This window comes from Hemiscyllium ocellatum, chromosome 1 (genome assembly GCF_020745735.1).
Source record: "Hemiscyllium ocellatum isolate sHemOce1 chromosome 1, sHemOce1.pat.X.cur, whole genome shotgun sequence".
In the NCBI taxonomy this organism is placed as follows: Eukaryota; Metazoa; Chordata; class Chondrichthyes; order Orectolobiformes; family Hemiscylliidae; genus Hemiscyllium; species Hemiscyllium ocellatum.
In genome coordinates this window covers 77,099,473-77,121,906 of record NC_083401.1, presented here as the reverse complement: position 1 = coordinate 77,121,906, position 22,434 = coordinate 77,099,473, and the positions used below count along the sequence as shown (strand labels likewise).

General features: G+C 40.7%; 1 protein-coding gene across 1 annotated transcript in view; it reads left to right on the top strand.

Moving 5' to 3' along the window:
• The first annotated feature begins 6,467 nt into the window (after window positions 1-6,467).
• The window catches only part of LOC132805452 (interleukin-6 receptor subunit beta-like), a 39,382-nt gene continuing 23,415 nt past the window's right edge, over window positions 6,468-22,434 (top strand). The window contains exons 1-6 of the mRNA XM_060820915.1: window positions 6,468-6,525; window positions 7,854-8,011; window positions 8,520-8,679; window positions 12,632-12,711; window positions 16,282-16,495; window positions 19,694-19,885. Of these exons, the coding sequence (XP_060676898.1) occupies window positions 6,516-6,525; window positions 7,854-8,011; window positions 8,520-8,679; window positions 12,632-12,711; window positions 16,282-16,495; window positions 19,694-19,885 (814 nt within the window). The 5' untranslated portion in view covers window positions 6,468-6,515. The remainder of the gene's footprint in view (window positions 6,526-7,853; window positions 8,012-8,519; window positions 8,680-12,631; window positions 12,712-16,281; window positions 16,496-19,693; window positions 19,886-22,434) is intronic.

Genomic DNA, 22,434 nt, shown 5'->3' with positions numbered 1-22,434 from the left:
ATTCAACTCTATCATTTAGGCTCAATTCTATTCAACTAGATCATTTAGGCTCAAGTCACTAGCTACCTGAAGAAGGAGCAGCTCTCTAAAACCTTGTACTTCCAAATAAACCTGTTGCACTATAACCTGGTGTTGTGTGATTTTTAACTTTTTCTACCCCTGTCCAACACCGGCACCTGCACATTATAACTTCTAAAGGGCCACCCATTATTTTAATACTGTTTTCCCGGGTTCTACACAGCTCCAGCAAACCCAACCAGCAGAAACATCCTTCCTTCAGCTACATTGTCAAGCCAAGTAATAATTTTACATAGAAACATGAAAACATAGAAAATAGGAGGAGTGAAGGGCCATTCAGCCCATCAAGTATGCTCCACAATTCAACATGACCATAGTTGATCTCTTATCTCAGCTCCATGTTCCTGCTCTCTCCCCATAACCCTTCACATCATTAATCTCTTGAAACCTATTTGATTTGAATGTTTGTGGTCACATGTACCTAAGTTCAGTGAAAAGTTTTGTTTTGCAAGCAGTACATGCAGATCATAAAAAAAAGATCATAAGGTGCTTGCAGCGAGGCATGCAAGGTTACAGCTGCACAGAAGGTGCACAAAGCAAGATCAACAATTATTTAAAATTGGAGAGTCCATCCAGCAACCTAATAATGCCAGGGAAGAAGCTGTTCTTGAACCTGCGTGTGGTTAAGCTTCTATATCTTTTGCCTGACGGAAGAGGTTGGAAGTGAGCATTACTGGGCTGGGAGGGGTCTTTGATGATGTCAGCAGCCTTTCCATGGCAGCAAGAAATGTAACTGGAGTCCATGGACAGGAGGTTGACTTCTGTAAAGGTCTGGGCTGTGGTTTCTGAAACACATTCAGTGATTTTGCATCCACAGTTTTCTGTGTGGTTCACCCACCCCCTGTGTGAAGACAGCCTTCCTCATATCAGTCCAAAATGCCCCAACCATCTATCCTGAGACCATAGCCTCTTATTGTGGAGCTCCCAGCCAGGGGAAACATTATTCCTGTACCTAGTCTGTCCAAACCTGTCAGAGCTTTTCTATGCTTCAATGAAATAAGACCATAAGACTTAAGACCAGTAGTAGGACCCCCCAGCCCATCAAGTCTATTCTGCCACTTCCAAAATCCTGGCTGGTCTGATAATCCTCAATGCCACTTTCCTGCCTTTTTCCTATAATCCTTAATCCCCTTACTAATTAAAAATCTTTCTATCGCAGCTTTAAATATACTTACAATCCAAAGATGTGCAGCTTAGGTGAATTGGTCATGCTAAATTGCTCATAGTGTTTAGAGATGTGTAGGGTTAGGTGCATTAGTCAGGGGTTAATGCAGAGTAATAGGGTAGCTGAATGGGTTTGGGTGGATACTCTTCGGAGGGTCGGTGTGGACTTGTTGGGCCGAAGGGCCTGTTTCCACACTGTAGGGATTCTATGAAATTAACAACTCAGTCTCTACTGCTCTCTGCAGTAAAGAATTTCACATAATCACAACACGCTGAGAGAAGAAATTCTTCCTTGTTAAATGTGTGACCCCTTATACTGAGATTATGCCCTCTGGTCCTCAACTCTCCCACAGCAGGAAACCTTTTTGTCAAGTCCGCTAAGAATCTTGTGTGTTTCAAAAAGGTTGCCTCTCATTCTTCCAGACGCCAATGAGTAGTTATCTTTACTCTATTCTAACACCATTAATTTGATTCAATCTTCTCCCTCTCAAACTGCAGGGTGAATTCTGTCATATTGTGGTCATTGCCTTTTAGGGGTTCCTTCACCTTCGGCTGCCTAGTCAAGTCTGCCTCATTACACATTACTAAATCCAGAATTACCTGTTTCCTAGTGGGCTCTACCACAATCTGCTCCAGAAGAACAACTTGTAGACATTCCACAAATTTCTGATAGGAGGGCAGTAGTGAGGGGTGAGACAGGGTTTCAGTTTAATAGCTACCTAGGATTCACAATAAGTTTCTAATCCCCTAACATTTCCTGGAGTAACTATTGTGAAGTCAATCAGAACCCTCCAGAATCTCTTTAAGGATCTTTCTCAGGAATTCCAAACACAGAGGAATTCCCTGGCAAAAGTTTCAATTTGCTAGCAATTCTTTAGGAGGCTAAGGATTTCCATGCGCTTTCATTTGTTGGACAAGAGGTGGAATACAAAAGCAGGGATGAAATGCTGGGCTTGGATAAAGTGCTGGCTGAGCCAAGGCTGGAACTTTGTGTACAACTCTGGTAACCTCATTACAGGATGGGTATCATTGGTCTGAAGCAAATCATAGAATAATATGGTTTTACAGCATGGAGAGAGGCCCTTCAGCCCATTGTGTTGACAGACGTCAACCACAGATCTACTTGAATCCCATTTTCCAGCACTTGGCCCATAGCTTTGAATGCCAAGACACTTCAAGCGTTCATCTAAATACTTATTAAATGTTAAATGCAGGTTCTTGTCGTGACTTTGAGGTGTTGAATTCTACCCATCATCCTATTGGTTTAAAAAAGGTCCTTTGGCAATAAATAATGCTAGAGCAGACATTGCATGGTTAGAGCGCTGACTGAGGTGAACACTTCCATGCTAATGAGGTACTGGGGAGATATGCAACAATATTGCTGAGCTTGAAAATTGCAGCAAAGAGGAAAGCTTGAATAGCTAGAGTTGTCATCCTTAGATTTTCTTTAGTTCCTCCTTCATGTTTGGCCTTCTGTCCCTTAACATTTCCAGAAGGTTGTTTGTACCCACCTTTGTGAAGACAGATCCTAAGTGTTTGTTCAACTGATCTGCCATCTCTTTGTTGTCCATTATGAACTCACTTCACAGGCATTCAAGATTCCAAGTCTGCTTCTGCCAGCAAGAAATAGGAGGAAATATTCCCGAGCTATGTTCTTTTTAAATACTGGTTTCTTATTAATGTTGTCCATCAATTTACATTACAGGTAGCTGATATTGAATTTTTTGCAAAAACAGTGAATTGTGTTTTGCTTTTCAGTGGTTAATATGTGGCATCCAAGGGATTATGTCAGATGGCTAACCTGTCTACAATTCAGTGTATGCTTGTGTAGTGGTAAGTGCAACCCAAATAAAGTGGGTGCTTTCAATCTGCATCAAATCTGGTAGCTGAGTCAGTTAAATACTAGACAGGCTGCATAACAAGTCTTAACAGGAAATCAAGAGTGTCAACAGGTTAATACAAATAATGTGAGTAAATTGTCACCAGCTGAATAACAAGTGATCTATGAAATGATTACCGGCAAAGACTTATTATTCAGCTTTGTCAACATTCTACTTACACCATCTGTGCTTATCAGTTAATAATTTTAATTACCTAGAATTATCTTGCCATTTCTCTCTGCCTATATATTCTGTGCCTGTGCACTTCTCTTCAGTTCACTTGACAAAGGAGCAGCAAGCTGAAAGCTTGTGATTTTAAATAATGTTGGATTATAACCTGGTGTTATGTGACTTCTGACATTTTCCACTTTAGTCCAACACCAGCATCTCAACATCAGAGATGCAACAACTGTAATTCATCACCATTTCTTTTAAAATAAGCTTTACGATTTTCTGTGGCTGATAACCCTGACAAGGTATACATTTTCTACTAATTTAATAAAAAGATACAAAGTTAAAAATCACACAACACTAAGTCATCAACCACCTGATGAAGGAGCAGTGCTGCGAAAGCTAGTGCTTCCAAATAAACCTGTTGGACTATAACCTGGTCTTGTGCGATTTTTAACTTCGTACACCCCAGTCCAACACCGGCTGCACCAAATCATAAAAAGATACAGGCAGCTTTAGCAGAGTAAGAAAAGCACGATAGGAGAAAGTGTTAAAATACAAACTTTCTCAGTGCAAGTTAAAGGGACACATGCCTTAAGGGCAGGGAGCCAGAAAAAGATTGCTTGAGATGTGTAACAAAGGCTATTATAATAATTAGACGGCAATTCTTGAATCTTGCAATGAATATGTTAGTTTATTTTGTCTATCACATTTAATTAAAATATCAGCTATGTTAAATGGGTATTAACAATCAACTACAAAAACAGTCACTGCTGGAACAGCTCAGCACATCTCATAGTATCTATGGGGTTGATTTTGGGGTTGAGTGACCCTTTCTCTGAAAAACATTACAAAATATAAACTCTGATTTCTCTTCACAGATGACCTGTTGAGCTTTTCCAAAAATTTCTGTTTTTGTTTCTGATTTACAATATCCGCATTTCTTTTGGTTTTTATTAAAAATCAATTGTCCTTTCTCTCCAGGCCCACCCGAGAAGCCCTCAAATTTGTCCTGCATAACATATTATGATAAAAATATGACTTGTTGGTGGAATCCAGGAAAAGACACACACATCACAAGCTTATATCAACTGAAGTTGTTGTGGGTATTTAATTTTGCTACTTTTATGAACAAGCATGGAAATAAGGTCTGATGTAAAAAGAAATTGTACAGATAGTGAATAAAATTAAAGAATTTGTATGTATATAAAACCATTCACAATCTCCAGATAATCCAAAGCATTTATAGACATTGGAAGTGATCAAGGCTGCTGGCTTCAACGTAATAAATGGATCTCCTCTTCTGCAGTGGTGCTGATTCCTCTTGCTGTCTGTGCTGGCTATAGCAAACACCATTTGAACACAGGGCCTTTGACAGGTCAGGGCCAAGAAAAGGAACTCTTGACTGAGGATACTGCATTCCCAACCTGACAGGGCCCAATGTTTAAGGTAGTTGAGACGAGCAACTCCCTGTAACTGAAATCATAAGTGCAGACCCTTGTATCTGCAACTTTGTCAAATCTTTGCTCTTGCATTTCCATCAGACTTAAGACCATAAAAAAAATTGTTCAGCCCCTAAAAGCAGCTCTGCCATTCAATAGAATTATGACTGATCCGACATTCCTCACTCTCCTGCCATTGCCCCATAACTCTTGATTTCCCTCCTGATCTGAAGTTCCAAAGATTCACAAAACTCAAAGAATAAATTCCTCCTTATCTCAGTCTTACACTGACCACTCCTTAATTCTGAGTCTCTGCCCTCTAGTCCTAGACTTGCCCATGAGGGGGAACATACTCTCGGGGTTTACCCAGTCAAGGTCCTTAAGAATCCTTCATGTTTCAACAAGATCACCTCTCATTCTTCTAAACTCCAGTGAGCAGAATCCCAACCTGTTTAGTCTTTGCTCATAAGGCAATCCCTCCAGCACAGGGATCATCCTTGTGATCCTTTTCTGAACTACCTCTAATGAAATAATATCTGTCCTTTTTAAATAACGGCCCCAAACCTGCTCACAATATACCAGCTGTGATCTCCCCAGCACCTTGTACAGTTGAAGTGAAACTTCCCTTCCCTTATACTCCAACCCTTTGAAATAAAGCTGTACATTCATTATCCTTCTTCATTGCCTGCTGCACTTGTGTGCTAGCTTTCTGTGTTTCATGCATAGATAACCTGCAAGTCCCTCTTTGTTGCAGCTTTCTGCAGATTTTCTCCTATTTAAATAACACTCTTCTCTTCTCCTTTCCAAAATGAGCAATTTAAAGCAGGACTGAACTGGAAGGTCAGCCTATTTTCAGAATCTCATTCCTAAGCTCATTTTTGGAGAATAGCGCCTTGAGTGTCAAGACAGAGATGGCTCTGGGGAACATTACCCCACTTTGGCCAGGATCTTGAGGTGCCTTTAAAGGACTGGTTGGTGGTCTACTGATGTCCCAGGACCGGCCAAACCGATGCCAATGATCAGAGGCTTGAACCCTCCAGTCATGGTGTCATGGTCACCTGAAGTAGCACTTCGTGCTGTTGGGTTCCTTCATTGAGACCTAGCACCTCCAAAAATGAACCCTGTACCCACCTCCGCGGAGTTGATTGGAATACTACTCTGATGTAACTGGTGGATGCTACATGCAGCAAAGGATTTTTCTAATGATGACAAAATGCCAACACCCTAGTAAAATGGCTGCCAACGTGCCAATTAATTAGCTGCCCCCTTCTCATTGGTGGATGCCTTTCTGCTGCTAACATATCACCAGCTGGCATAAATATTTTTCTCCTGGTGTCTTTTTCCACCCTTCCTGCCTCCCAGCCTACTTCGAATGGCCTTCTAAATTCATGGCCAATGAATCAAAAAAATAGAAAAGTGAATTAGGGGAAACTTCACACAGGAAAAGATATGCATCCATTAAACAATGAAGATGTTAGAACAGGTTGACTCCTACCTACTATAGTCAAGATTAAATTGTGATCTTTCTGAATTAGATGACAAATCAAAAAGTAGAGCCAATGTTACTGTAAATCAGTCCAAGACATATTTTGTAACCATCCATTTACTCCTTTTTTATAGCATTCCTTCAATTCCTTTACAAAGTTGCATTCCAGAAAATTCCAAGAACTCATGCACAATTTTTTATCCAGATCTTCGTTATTATGTTGATTATACCATTTGGGTGGAGGCAAAAAATAATTTTGGGAAAACGGACTCAGATCACCTAGTGTTGGACATAATGAATTCAGGTAATGTGGTAACTGTATGTAATGAGGAGCTATCCCAGAAATGACAACCTGCAAAAGTGTATTATTGTGATATTGTATATAATATACTAAATTAATAGAAACATAACAAGGTTTAATGTGTCAGTTATTGTAGTGTAATAAATCTTATGGTTATATACAAAATATTGGACGAAATCTTTGAAGAGTTGGCACTCACTGTGGGATTGCCACTCTGCTCTCAATTGTTTATATAACAACAGAGGTGTGCACTTCCGGCCAGGACTTCTATTCCTGGCTCCTTTTAGAGCATTGGCTGCCATATTGTAGAAATTTTTCATTTATGATCATACTGGATACTTTGAGGCTTTTAAAAGCTTTACAGTGTGTCAGTGAATGTGAGTGAAATAAGTGGTAAATTAGCAGGATAGAATGGTGAATAGGTTGGTAGTATTTTAAAGGCAGAGTGACAGGGTGCTAGGATGTGTTGGTTAATAATATGGAAAGCGTCATAGAGTAATAGGAGGGTGAGACTGGATCAAGAGGCGCCATGACATCATGAATGAGATGGAGGGTTGAGGATGTTAGAAATACGGGTGTATTTGGTGGTATGGGGAGGTCGATGGTCAGAAGAGGTTGGTGGATCGAAGCTTCAGAGAATTGCATGGTCAAGGGACTCAGGTGGGAGTCAGGGAGTCGATTGAGTGTGAGGGAGGAGCAGGAGGGTCCTTGCTGCGACGCAGTGAGGAATCGGAGATGTAGTTTGTTTAATTGTCCAGGAGGTGGACATTACTTTAATCTGTCTAATGTTTCCTGGGTAACTGGGAGAAAGTGAGGACTGCAGATGCTGGAGAGCCAGAGTTGATAAAGCATGGCGCTGGAAAAAGCACAGTAGGTCAGGCAGCATCCGAGGAGCAAGAGAGTCAATGTTTCAGGTGGGACCTAAGTCCTGAAGAAAGGTCCTGCCCAAAACATTGACTCTCTTGCTCCTCGAATTCTGCCTGACCTGCTGTGTTTTTATTCAGCACCATGCTTTATCACTTGCTGGGTGACTATCCAGGTAAATAAGTGAGATCTCTTCCAAGTCTCCAAATTTAACTCAAGCTGGACACTTTCACTCAGGGTGTCAGGGTGTCAGGGTGTCAGGGAGCTGGGAGATTACCTATCAAACACTTCCCAAAAAATTTCCATGGAGCCATGGATGGATGTCCATGACGTTCCGATACATATCTTTGAAGGTACATTTAGTCTCCAGCTATCTGTGGATGGAAGATTTAGGCCAAAATGCATTTATGATAATAACCATCATTTCAAGGCTTTAATGTATTATCTTTTGGACTCACTTTATTTAGTCAAGCCTGAACCCATTTTTATTACGTCAATACAACCTGGTCATGGTTTGAGCAGATCATTGATCGTGAAATGGAAAAACCCTTTGAAATTACCAAAAGTGTTTCCACTGAAATATCACCTCCGATATCGAATGGCTAGGATTGCAGACTGGATTGAGGTACAGTACTTCAACTGTTCATCAGTGGGAAAAGAGTTAATGAAAATGCTGAAGTTAAGAAAACTTTTGTTTATTAATAGATCTCTGAAATGTTTAATGGCTCTTAAAGGCACTTATTTTAAGAGTAATTAATTGTCTCTTGTAGCTATAAAGAATTGAAATCTTAAATGTTAATCTTTCCTTTACTGTGTATTAGCAATGTATCTTCAGACTTGCTTTAATAGTTATGGTTGAAAAATTGAGCTTTCTATCATTCTGCTTCTTTCAACTGAGTGATCTACTTTCTTCTCCTCGTGACCATGGATATTTAGACACAGTTTTACAAACAAGTGGTGCATGCGCTGAAGGAAATTTTCATCCAGCCAATTTGGTTTTGGTTTGAAAAGGTCAATCTATGTCCTAATGCACAATCCAATCCCCTTTAGATGGTCACTGAGACATCATTGTAGAAATACAAATTGGAATGCCCTTCAACCATTATGACAGTTTTGTTTTCCTTCCACTTTAGGCTGATCAAAATGAAACATCTCATCATGCAGAGTTTTTCATGATTAAAGGCCTAAGGCCATTTACAAAGTATATTGTGGCAATCCGTTGCATGAAACAGGATGGAAAAGGTTATTGGAGTGATTGGAGTTTGGAGGAAACAGGAACTACTTCTGAAGATCGTAAGTAAATAATAAAATCTGTTTCTATTGACACCATTTACATTGTGTTTGATGGAATTGAAAACTGCAAGTAATTCAAAGACAACTAGAATTTTAATTAACATTTTTTTAGAGTCATATTACAGTCTAACATTTAAAGTCCCTAAACTAACATTGTTGGCTACGTAATAATGGAACAGCAAACCCAATACTGCAAACTGGCTGACATAATTACCGTGTAATCAGAAATCTCTATTTCTGCTCAAAGATTGACTGTTCCCAATTTTGTACTGAAATAACATGTGCACCACACAATGCCAATCAATGACTATAGTCAACAAAAAGAGTACCTAAGGTTCAATAACCTTGACATTCAATGATATTACCATTTCAGAAGCCCCACTATCAACATCCTGGGTAGTACCATTAACTAGAAACTCAACAGGGCTCACTATATTCATACTGAAGCTTGAAGTATGAGTCAGAGGTGAGGAATCCTTCAGCAAGTACTTTACCTCCTTATTTCCCAAACCCTCTCCACCACCCACAGTTTACAAGTTAGGAGCGTAATGAAATACTCCCTATTTGATCAGATGAGTGTAGCTTCAACAACACTTTAGAAGCTTGACGCCATTTAGGACAAAGTAGCCCACTTGATTGACACCACATCCACAAAGTTCATTCGCTCCATTACTGACCCTCAGCAACAACATTGTGTAAGATCCATAAAATGCGCTGCAGAAATTCATGAAGGCTCCTTCATGACAGTAGCTTCCAAACCCCTGTCATCTTGAAGGACAAGAGCAGCAGATACACAGAAACACCATGCCTTGAAAATTCCCCTCCAAGTGTCTCACCACCCTGACTTGAAAATAAAGCACCATTCCTTCAGTACCATTGGAACAAAATCCTGGAACTTCCTCCCTAACAGAATTATGTGTCTACTCACACCAAACAGACTAATGCAGATCCAAAAAACAGCTCACCAACAATTTCAATAGCAGTTAGTGGTGGGCATTAAATACTGCTACCTCCTCATTGATGCTCACATCCCATGAGCAAATAAGAATAGTTAGCATTAATTTTCTATTTATCATATTTCTATTGGAATGTGTAACAGATATATAATTTGTCCTACTGTTCTATTTATTGCCTTGAAACCATATCCGGGGGATGCTGACTTTATCTCACAATGCAATCTAGCCAACCAGAGCATAGAGTCATAGAGATGTACAGCATGGAAACAGACCCTTCGATCCAACCTGTCCATGCCGACCAGATATCCCAACCCAATCTAGTCCCACCTGCCAGCACCCGCCCCATATCCCTCCAAACCCTTCCTATTCATATACCTATCCAAATGCCTTTTAATGTTGCAATTGTACCAGCCTCCACCACTTCCTCTGGCAGCTCATTCCATACATGTACCACCCTCTGCATGAAAAATTTGCCCCTTAGGTCTCTTTTGTCTTTTTCCCCTCTCACCCTAAACTTATGGCCTCTAGTTCTGGACTCCCCGACCCCAGGGAAAAGACTTTGTCTATTTATTCTATCCATGCCCTCATGGTTTTGTAAACCTGTATAAGGTCACCCCTCAACCTCCGATGGTCCAGGGAAAACAGCTCCAGCCTATTCAGCATCTCCCTATATCTCAAATCCTCTGACCTGGCAACATCCTTGTAAATCTTTTTTGAACCCTTTCAAGTTTCACAACATCTTTCCGATAGGAAGGAGACCAGAATTGCATGCAATATTCCAAAAGTGGCCTAACCAATGTACTGTACAACTGCAACATGATGACCCAACTCCCTACTCAATATTCTGACCAATAAAGGAAAGCCTTCTTCACTATCCTATCTACCTGCGACCCCACTTTCAAGGAGCTATAAACCTCCACTCCAAGGTCTCTTTGTTCAGCAACACTCCCTAGTGTGTAAGTCCTGCTAAGATTTACTTTCCCAAAATATAGCACCTTGCATTTATCTGAATTAAACTCCATCTGCCACTTCTCAGCCCATTGGCCCACCTGGTCAAGATCCTGTTGTAATCTGAGGTAATCTTCTTCAATGTCCACTACACCTCTAATATGGTGTCATCTGCAAACTTACTAACTGGACCTCCTATGCTCGCATCCAAATCATTTATGTAAATGACAAGAAGTAGAGGACCCAGCACCGATCCTTGTGGCACTCCACTGGTGGAGATTCAACTAAATTTAAAAACTATCCTTGTTCCTCAACATCCCCACCAAAATTGTATCCCATAAATCAGCAATTACTTAGACAACAGTTTTGGTTTAGCATCAAATGAAGAGAACATTTTCAATATTGTTTATATTGATCATAATTAAGGTGAGTGATTTAGAGTCATAGAGTTTTTGCAGCACAGAAAGACGCCCTTTGACCCATCATGTTCTCTCCAATCCTTAAATATCCATCTCCTCTAATTTATTTTGAATTGTGGCCTGATGTGCTGTGGTGTGTCAAATGTTCATCTCAATGCTTCATAAACATCTTGAGGGACCCCTGACTTGTTATGTCATGGTAAACGTCATGGTGGATCCTATGAGATCTCATGTTGAATCTTCTGACCTTGACATTCTGCAGTTATAGGTTCAATTTTATTTAGTAATCCTGTGAGTTTTAAAGACCACACTTTTTTTGGTAGATTAGTTGGAAAGATTAGTATCAGGCCTAGAGATCTATATTATTGTTGGAGACTATCAATTGGTTATGAAGACTAAAGCCTACAAAGTTCATTGACACCATTCAGCTCTCTGGCACCTAGGACTCACCAGATTGTTCATAACCATGATGCCATATTTGACCCTGATTTGAATTCCTAACCACACACCTGGCAGCATCATTTATACAAACCATCTCTGCCTCCATAACATTGTCTGACGCAAGTGCTCCTTAAACCCTCACCAATGCATTTTTTAGCTATAGGTTTCACTGTTCCACTATGCTTCTGGCCAGCCTCTCAGGATCTACATTGTGTAAACTTGAGGGCATTCCAAACTCTGCCATCTATGTCCCAATTCACACCCAAGTCCTGTTCATCCATCATCCCTGTCATCAGTTCGACTGACCTTGGATTACAGTGAAGCAAATCTTCTGTTTAGAACTTCTCATCGTTGTTTCAAATCTCTCTATGACTTTTCCCCTCTGAGTTAATAATCTGTTCAGTTCCTCATTCCTTGATAGAGATACCTGTCTAACTCAGAGCTGTTGAGAAACTCTGATTTTAATCTCCACTATTTGTGACCATACTTCCAGCCTTTAGGTCTGGAACACTCTGAAAGTCTCTGTCTCACTTCCTAAATGATGATGTTGAACATCTGCCTCTTTGACCAAGCTTTTGGTCATCAGCTTTAATGACATCCGTGTATTTCATTCTCCAAGACCTTGGTATGTTTTAATACATGACTGGGACTGCAAAATAAAGGTTATTGTTATCGCTACATAGACATTAACATTTATGAGGTAAAAGGCAATAATGGAAGTTAGAAGATGGGCATTTGTTTCCGTGGGAGACATGTAGTTGTGATGCTTGCTTCATTAATCACCCTGAAGTGCTGCATATGCGTGACTAAAATTCAGTGTAAGTGGAATAGGGAAGGATATGTTACTTAGTCTCATTAAAGTTGGTTTTCAGTTGGAAAATTTTTCCTAATTGTATTTGCCGACAGCCCGTAATTTTGCTTGCTGCTTACATTTTTCAGTAATTCTAGCCTATTTTGCATGTTATTTTCCTGCGCTTAAAAATTTTGTCAGGAAATTATGTATCTAAACTTCCAGGGTACATCTTAGTGGTCAAGGCACCACATCAGGAACAAAACATTGGAATATTACTCTTTTATGTACACATTAGCACTTAGGTTTTGTGTATCTAAGTAATTTTACAATCAATCCTGTTTAATATTTTGTTGAAAAAAAATCAGTAAAGTTTCTGTCTTATACTTTTGTCCTAGGACCATCTCAAGGGCCAAAACTGTGGATAATAAATAAAAATCCAAGTTTACAAAATAGACCAGTACTCATCATGTGGAAGGTAATGATTCTAACTTTTTCCCTGGATATTAGATTTACTGAAACATTTCTTTAAATTATAAAGTCTCTGGTTTTGATTTTTTTTTAAATCCCACAAGGATCTTCTTATTACATCTACTGCTAAAGGTGCTTCATTCTGCCTGTCACAAAAACAGAAATTGCGGAAAATCTCAGCATTTGTGGCAGAATCTGGAAAGAGAAATCAGAGTTCGCATTTCAGGCCACACCTGCTGAGATTTTCCAGTAGTGTCTGTTTTTGTTTCAGATTTCTAGCATCTACAGTTCTTTTGTTTTTTTTTCTCCGTGTCATTTGGTGGTGTTTTGAGTATTGTTGAGAAACGACACAATTTGCCAAACTTTCTGTCTTGCATTCATCAGGACAGTGTGGAAGACATGCCAATGAAAAGGGAAAACTATTTTTTTGTATTGTATAAGATGATAGTGCTAAATTGTTGACAAGTGAACTCTGATTTGGAGAAGCATTGCCATGGAAAATGTACCAAATAGATTATGACTGACAGTTAACTGTCAAGGTTTGTTTAAATTTTAAATCCATCAAGTTGATACTGATAGATAAAGACCTTGCCTGAAATATAAACCAGCTGTTACTCTTGTTGAGTTGACACAGCCACAATGTTTGTTTATTAATGCACATCGTTTCCAATATGTGCAAGTGTGTCACAACAGAACCCAACTGACAACTTTAATTTAGTTGACAGCGTGTTTTGGAGCACATTGAAGATTATTTAGCAAATTCTGTCCCATCACAGAATCACATCTCATGTTGAATACTGTGTGTTGAGTTTTGTTAGCACAACCTAATTGCTTATGGTCAATATCTCACTTGTTATGAGCAAACAAAGGGAGATACTGTGCGATACATTCCTATTGTCTTTGGAATCATCAACTTATCTATCATATAAGCACTGAAATTCATGTACCTTAATATTCTTAATTTTGATAGGCTGTTTACAACAAGCAGGGCATTTCACTGGCCATTTTATGGTCAATTTCAGTGTTTTTTGGTACAAAACTGAATTCCGTTCCGAACGTTTGTCACAATTGCACAAAGTCTGGCCAACCTCTGTGGTGATTGATTGCTTTGTTCATTTTAAGTCAAACAATTTTCCTTTCCAAGATCATTTCAATCTATGAAACCCCAGGTAAAGAATATCAGATTATAGATTTGAAAACCAATATTCCATACATTAATACTATCATGTCAAAAGACTTTTGATACATCAGGACGTTACTGAGGAATGTGCTGGAAGGTTGGAGTTTCTATCTCTGAAACGAGAAGTTAGGGCACACAGATTCTTGAGTTATCAGGTCAACAAGGTCTTTTCCCCAGGGTGGAGGAGTTCAAAACTTGAGGAGAGAGGTTTAGGTGAGAGGAGAAAGATTTAAAAAGGGACCTAAGGGGTAACTTTTTCACATAGAGAGTGGTGGGTGTATGGAATGAGTTGCAAAAGGAAGTGGTGGAGGCTGATACAATTACAACATTTAAAAGTCATCTGGATGTGTATATGAATAGGAAGGGTTTAGATGGATATGGGCCAAATGCTGGCAAATGGGACTAGATTAGGTTAGGATATCTGGTTGGCATGGATGAGTAAGACCAAAAGGTCTATTTCTGTGCTGTACATCTCTATGACTCTATGACACATGTAAGATCAACATTTTAGTCATGTCTTTTGTTTGTATGTTTGTGTCAGTGGTGTCTATAAAGGTGACCTCTGGAAATTGCAACATTTGGCTTATAAAATGTACCCAGCTTTGAGTCAGTAGATTCTGCCTAGCAACAGGGATGGAACCCTTTTGGAAGATGTAAACAGAACAGATCACATCAAGGTTCAGTAAACAGATAAAGAGACGGTCAGCAGCATGCAGCTGAAATGCAGCAATTAACTTTGTGCTGCTGAATGGACTGGGACTCAGGGAAAGCCAGGGAAACATTGGTAGCTTCATTCTGTGAAGAGTTTGGGCTCAGGCAATCCCAGTTGTAGTTGTTTCTAGTAACATGCGTGAGAAGCTGAGATGGTGTCTGTGTTGAGAGACTGGAATATAGCAGGGTCAACACAATGGGTTATGGTATCAGTACGAAGTCGGTTCAGTGGGAAAAAGAATATCAAAGTTAGTTCTCTGAGCAGGTATTAACAAGATTTAAAGTGTTTCAATCATGGTATCTGTAAAGTTAAGACAAGAAGAAAATAAGTTTTTAAATCCCTGTAAATCTTTAGGGTGTACTGTTGGCACTTGTTTTGTGAGTTCTTTATTGATTAACTGAAGTGGTTAACTCTTCCAGCAGCTGAGAAGGCTTCTATAGTTGAATAGTGGTGTTTTCTTGTACGTAGTTTCATCAGAACAGCAGACTTTGGGAGGGAGAGTTTTCTCCAGCAGTTCTGTTGTTTTTGGGACCATCTGCCTGGCTTTCCCTTAACCAAATAGTATTTGGTTTATGAGCACATTCTTCATTTTTTTTGCCTTGGTCATAACTCCCCTTTGTGTTCAGCTTTGTATGTGTCAACTTGCAAATGATCTGATTCAGACTGATGAATCATCTTTCCAGTTATGATGGCTGATTCGTCTCAGTTTTGGGGCTAAACTCAAGTATTATCTTTCAGCTGAAGCAATCAATGCTTCAAATGCATAGTTAGCAATTTGAAAGGCATCCACTTTGATGTGTGTTGAGGCAGGAAGCACTGTTTTGCCCAAGGCTAGGTCCATTCTAAAAGTCTCCCTCTTGTGATTTCAGATGAAATGGCAGATTTCAATAGATTTTGAAACAGTCCACATCCATCTGTTATGCTCTCCCTGAAACTTAATTTCCATTGCACAGATTTTAAACTGAAATGATTTTCTTAAAAACCTACAAATACATTTTTAATACCATTTACCTTTTAGCACTGACCACATGCAACAGTTACACATTTTTTTAAGTTTAGATCAGAGTGGTGCTGGAAAAGCACAGCAGGTCAGGCAGCATCCGAGGAGCAGGAAAATCGACGTTTCAGGCAAAAACCCTTCATCAGGATTCTTGATTAGGGGCTTTTGCCCAAAACGTCAATTTTCCTGCTCCCCAGATGCTTTTCCAGCACCACTCTGATCTAAACTTACAAAATGTGTAACTATTCCAGCACCACTCTGATCTAAACTCTGGTTTCCAGCAACTGCAGTCCTCACTTTTGCCTACACATTTTTGAAGTGACTACATTCAGAAAATTCCTATTGATAAACACAATTCAGTCCACCATTGATTTTTCCAGAACAACTCTGTCCTCCACCCCATCTATCCCAACCAGGGTTACATCTCATTGATTTTTAAATGATTCCAAGCTTTTCACATCCACCATCCTGAAAACCCAATCTAGTATTGATCCTTTTCTTTATGAAAAGAAGATTCTTGCAATCCTAGACTCCTCGCACTCACTGCTTTTCTTTGTATTGCTGCTAGTGTTTGCATGCTATTCTTATTTTGTACCTAATTAGTCGAATGTTCACTCATTTAACAGATGTAAACATAATAAAAATATATATCTATTTTAAATTTAACTTTAACTTAAACATACAGGAACTGAGCAAGTCTGAGGCTAATGGTATCATAAAAGGATACCAATTGAAGATAAAAGAAAGAAAAAGTCAGGCAGTGATGTGCATCAACAGTACTAACCTGGAGTATAGTCTCATTCTTTCTGGAGAATCATGCGTAATATCAATTACTGCCTACAACTCAGTCGGAAACTCCCCCGAGTCTGTGCTCTTACTGCCGTCAGCAAATCAGAAAGGTAAGTGTCACAATTAAAAGACAAAAATTGATGATTCAGTTGGTGAAAGAATTGTAACGGTGAGTGATGCTAACCAAACATTGTGAGAATACAATTAACATTCAATGCTAAATAAGTTGTCTTGGTTGATGTTCCAACTGGCATGGTGCCCCTATGTAAAGGATGTGACTTTGTTTCTTTCCATTCATTGCTGTTGATGCATATCCATACAATGTGAACAGGGCTGACCTCCAATCTGACCTGCCTTTCCAACAATACCAGATGAGGCAGGTCGGGGTAGATGGCAATGTTGGGACACCAGAAGGAACATAAAGGCACTCTCTTTGACTATCTTCTGGGTTTTAGGTTTTGATCCAAGACTGAACCCACGGATCATACTCATGATGGCCAGAGGACCCAAAAGCAACATTTTATGTGCTTCATCATTTAACTTGACCATGACTTCAATGACTTTTTACAGTTTCACCTTTACATCATTGCTATTCTGAAAGCTATTCCATGACTGAGATTTCCTTTTTGAGGTACAGAATTCTTCTGAGTAAAACATTCTCCTCATCTTCAACCTTAATGGCTTCCCCTCTTTAAATGTTTCTGTAATGATACTGTGGTTTTAAGATGTATATTTTGTCCTTAGCTTTATTTTTGAAGAGAGATTGAGGCAGAGGAGATGAGCTGGCTGTTCCAAACAGCTTGTGACGGTTTAGGTTTTCTAAAGTTGGAACAATAGAAGCAACATGAAGGGGTCAAGCTCCTACAGAACAAAGATTTTAGTTTAACTTTCAGTATTGTTGGTGTTTGGAAGGTGCTATATGTGTCTCCCTGCTACAGCAAATGCTTGAGTTCTCTCTCTCTCCCTCTCTCACTCTGAGTTTTCTCTTGATTTTCTTTCCTCCTGGATTAGAGAATTGCATGGGTGAGACAATCTATTTTACTAAATTTTCCTTTGCTGGGAGTGTGTTTATGAGGTGTTACTACCTTGCAACAGTTGTTGTTTCGTAGTTAAATAATCTATTATTCTGTTAGGTTTTCCAATAACATTACATTATCCCAATTCTTCTTCCTTTTCTTTATATTTTAACTATATGTATAGTGTAAGAATAATGTGTGTTTTGCTTCAGGCCTGGTAGTTTGACCAATCAAATTGCATCCAGAATGCAACCCTACTTGCCTTTAAAAATAAGAAAAAGTTGGTGTCTAGGCCATCGTTTTAAAATATTTTGAAGGATTTGGCCTAGTCCATAACAGTATTCCCCTCTCCACCTCAGTTATAGATCCCCTAGCCTGGGAGATCCCAACCATAGGTTCCACGGAAGGAATAACCCGGGAAATTGAATTTTCTATTGGGCAATTCATTTCTGTCTGAAGTCTTTCAAAAGTTTCCATTTAAATCAAAGACTTGGGAAAATTCTGAGGAAATTGCTCAATAAAATAGTTACTCAGGAGAATTTGCATGTTTATAAAGACAGTCTAACTCCTGAGTAACAATTAAACTAAAATCATACTTACCTCATAGATTCAGCAATACACCTCCCCAAGAGTCCAACCTGCCAGCATCTCAACACCCAACCAGACCATTCCTGCCACCAGAACTGACCTCTCAGCCATATACAGCCAACCCCCTGTCATCACCTTCACTGAACCAACTCTCCATCAGGCTGGACCCAGTGTGATCCAACCCAACCAGGCATCTTGACACTCTACTTAACTGGCACCCTGTAGGTTCATCAGCTGGCATCCATATCAGATGGCACTGTACTTACCCTGGAATCCTGCCACTCGACCCACCTGACACATTAACTGCCATTATATCCCCTACCTATCTGGCATCCTCCCCTGCTAGTGCCCGCACATCACATTTACCTATTTGATCTTAGACAGCAACTGTCAAAATGGCCATCTGAGCCTTTACATTTCAGGATACAGCTGCTGATGCTGGAAAAATGGGACATGGTTGCCGTCCTTTGACAGAATGGAAGTATGGCTCTACATTCCTGAGGGAGCCCCACACAGAATCTCTTCTCAGAAATGCAGAGTTCCCTTCTTTCATAAAAAAGAAGGGCACACCTCAGAAAATCTGGCCATTAACTTAAAATTTGAGTTTAAAAGTCTAAGGCAAGATCATTCTTTGTGTAAGACTGCTGGCTGTGAGCCCATTTCCCTGCATGGTGTTGACCTTGTAAATTTAGAGATCGGTGCTGACCTCATTAACTCATTCCTGAAATTAGCAGAGGCTGGGACAAGGCATAGAAGCATGAGGGGGATCTCACAGAAACATGTAAAATCCTGGGACTGAACAGGCTAGATGTGAGACGAATGTTCCCAAAGTTGGGGAAGTCCAGGAATGGGGGTCACAGTCCAAGAATAAGGGGTAAGCCATTCAGGACTGAGGTAAGGAAGAGTTTCTTTACTCTGAGAGTTGTGAACCTGTGAAATTGTCTCCCACAGGAAGCTCCTGGGGCCAGTTTGTTACATATGATTAGATTGGGGCAGCATGGTGGCTGGGGCAGCATGATGGCTCAGTGATTAACATTGCTGCCTCTCAGCACCAGGATCCTGGGTTCGATTCCTGCCTCTGGCAATTGTCTGTGTGGAGTTTGCACATTCTCCCTGTGTCTGCGAGAGCACCCTCCGAGTACTCCGGTTTCCTCCCACAGTCCAAAGATATCCAGGTCAGGTGAATTGGCCATGCTAAATTGCCCATAGTGTTAGGTGCATTAGTCAGAGGGAAATGGGTCTGGGTGGGTTACTCTTCGAAGGGTCTGTGTGGACTTATTGGGCCAAAGGGCCTGTTTCCACATTGTAGGGAATCTAGTCATATATTCAAATGGAAGCTGGGCGTGACCCTTGTGGCTAAAGGAATCAATGGGTATGGAGAGAAGGCGGGAATGGGATACTGAAATTATATGGTCAGCCATAATTGTACTGAATGGTGGTGCAAGCTTGATGGGCCGAATGGCCTACTCCTGCTCCTATCTTCTATGTTTCCACAAATAGATTCCTACCTAGTTTCTGCATACCCTGCTCACTCTGGTCAAAATTATAGCAGGAGAGAGACAACTGATTTTAATAAATTATTGTATACAGAATAAATCCAGAATTGATGAAGAAGCAATTGCTTTGATTTTCAGATGTAAGTTTGATTCGTATCAAATCAAATTCTCTAATGATGAATTTTGTTTTGTTTGTTTTCGCTTATAGAACTCCCAGCTGTTCAATATGTCAGTGCTGTCCCACATAATGACCAACTAATGGTAGAATGGAAAGCTCCTAGCTCCACTGTAAATACGTACATAGTTGAATGGTGTGTGGCAGATTCAGATAGTAATGAGTGCAGTGGACTAGTAGACTGGATATATAAACCGAACACCACAAACAAGGCATTTGTGAAAGGTGAGTTGTCAATGTAACATAGAGAAAAAATATCATTGTTTCATGAGTCATTAATGTTGCCTAAAGGTTTTGATTACTTGAGGGTCATCTAAAATCTGGGATTAATACATTTATTTTTAAGAATTTAATGCCAATAATGAAGCAATTGGAAAATTTAACTTGAAACTCCAAATCCTATAGAAAGAATTGCTTTTCAGTGCCACAGGGCAGGAGCTTTATTTACTGCAAGGTTATGTCCCTGAAACAAAGCTGACTTTCTGGGCTCAGGGTCAATATTGGGGAGGCTCAGTGGTCTAAGAAAGAAGGCTAAGGCAGACTTCAGAAACCTCTGCCAGTGTAGCACTGTACTTTGATTCTTTCTGATCCTTTAAATTACCCCTCAACTACCAATATCAATATCAGACAGAAAATAGATGTGCCGTAGTGCCATGCTTTGAATCAGCCAAATTATAGAAAATATGTCATATGACACATTCTGATCATAAAAGCGCAATGATAAGATGTCTTCCCATGCTTGAGTGGATGTAAAATGACCCAGAGAAAATATACTTGACAAAAGAACAGTACAACATAGAATCACTGAAATCTGGCAATTATCAATGTTTACTTAAACCTTCACAGATCAACTACAATATCAATAAACAGTGTGGTTTTCAAATATTTCATCAATCTACATGTTATGCCTTACAAAAAGAATGCTAAGATTAATCTTATAGATTAGAATTGCTAGAAAGAAACTCACTGAACAAGAAATGTGATACTGTAAGTGTTTATGTAGACGAGCACAGCAGCTAATCTTCACATTATTAACATTCTTGAACTCAGCCAGATAGGACGTCCAGAGACTAGATTACAGTGGGTACTGGAAAAGCACAGCAGGTCAGGCAACATCCGAGGAGCAGGAAAATTAACGTTTCAGGTAAAAGCCCTTCATTAGGAATGAAGGCTAGGGGCCTCCGGGTTAGAGAGATAAATAGGAGGGGGTGTGGGGCTAGGGAGAAGTAGCCAAGAGTACAATAGGTGGATGGAGGTGGGGATGAAGGTGGTAGGTCAGAGAGAAGGGTGGAGCAGATAAATGGGAAGAAAGATTGGCAGGTAGGACAGGTCATGAGGATGGTGCTGAGCTGGAAGGTTGGAACTGAGGTAAGGTGGGGGGAGGGGAAATGAAGAAACTAGTGAAGTCCACATTGATGCCCTAGGATTGAAGTGTTCCGAGGCGAAAGTTGAGGTGTTCTTCCTCCAGGCGTTGGGTGGTGAGGGAGCGGCAGTGGAGGAGACCCAGGACCTGCATGTCCTCGGCAGAGTGGGAGGGGAGTTGAAACGTTGGGCCACGGGGTGGTGGAGTTGATTGGTGCGGGTGTCCCAGAGATGTTTCCTAAAGCACTCTGCCAGAAGGCGTCCAGTATCCCCAATGCAGAGGAGACCATATTGGGAGCAATGGATACAATAAATGATATTGGTGGATGTGTAGGTGAAACTTTGATGGATGTGGAAGGCTCCTTTGGATGGAGGTGAAGGGGGAGGTGTGGGTGTAGGTTTTGCAGTTCCTGCAGTGGCAGGAGAAGATACCAGGAGGGGAGGGTGGGTTGTTGGAGGGGGCGTGGACCTGACCAGGTAGTCACAGAAGGAATGGTCTTTGCGGAAAGCGGATAGGGGTGGGGAAGAAAATATATCCCTGGTGGTGGAGTCCGTTTTGAGGTGGCGGAAATGTCGACGGATGGTGCTGTTTATGCGAAGGTTGGTAGGGTGGAAGGTGAGCACCAGGGGCGTTCTGTCCTTGTTACAGTTGGAGGGGTGGGGTTTGAGAGCGGAGGGTCGGGATGGCATGAGATGCGTTGGAGGGCATCTAACCACGTGGGAAGGGAAATTGCTGCCTCTAAAGAAGGAGACCATCTGATGTGTTCTGTGGTGGAACTGGTCCTCCTGGGAGCTGATACAGCGGAGGCGGAGGAATTGGGAATACGGGATAGCATTTTTGCAAGAGGTAGGGTGGGACGAGGTGTGATCCAGGTAGCTGTGGGAGTCAGTGGGTTTGTGAAAAATATCCGTATCAAGTCAGTCATCATTGATGGAGATGGAGAGGTCCAGGAAGGGGAGGGAGGTGTCAGAGATGGTCCAGGTGAATTTAAGGAGCGGGTGGAATGTGTTGGTGAAGTTGATGAACTGCTCAACCTTCTCGTGGGAGCATGAGGTGGCGCCAATGCAGTCATGTAGCGGAGGAAGAGGTGAGGAGTGGTGCCGGTGTAATCACGGAAGATGGACTGTTCTATGAAGCCGACAAAGAGACAGACGTAGCTGGGGCCCATGCGAGTGCCTATGGCTACCCCTTGCATTTGGAGGAAATGGGAGAATTCGAAGGAGAAATTGTTAAGGGTGAGGACCAGTTCGGCCAAACGAATCAGAGTGTCGGTGGAAGGGTACTGTTGAGGATGTTGGGAGAGGAAGAAACTGTGGGCTTGGAGGCCCTGGTCATGGTGGATGGAGATGTAGAGGGATTGGATGTCCATGGTGAAGATGAGGCATTGGGGAGCCAGGGAAATGGAAGTCTT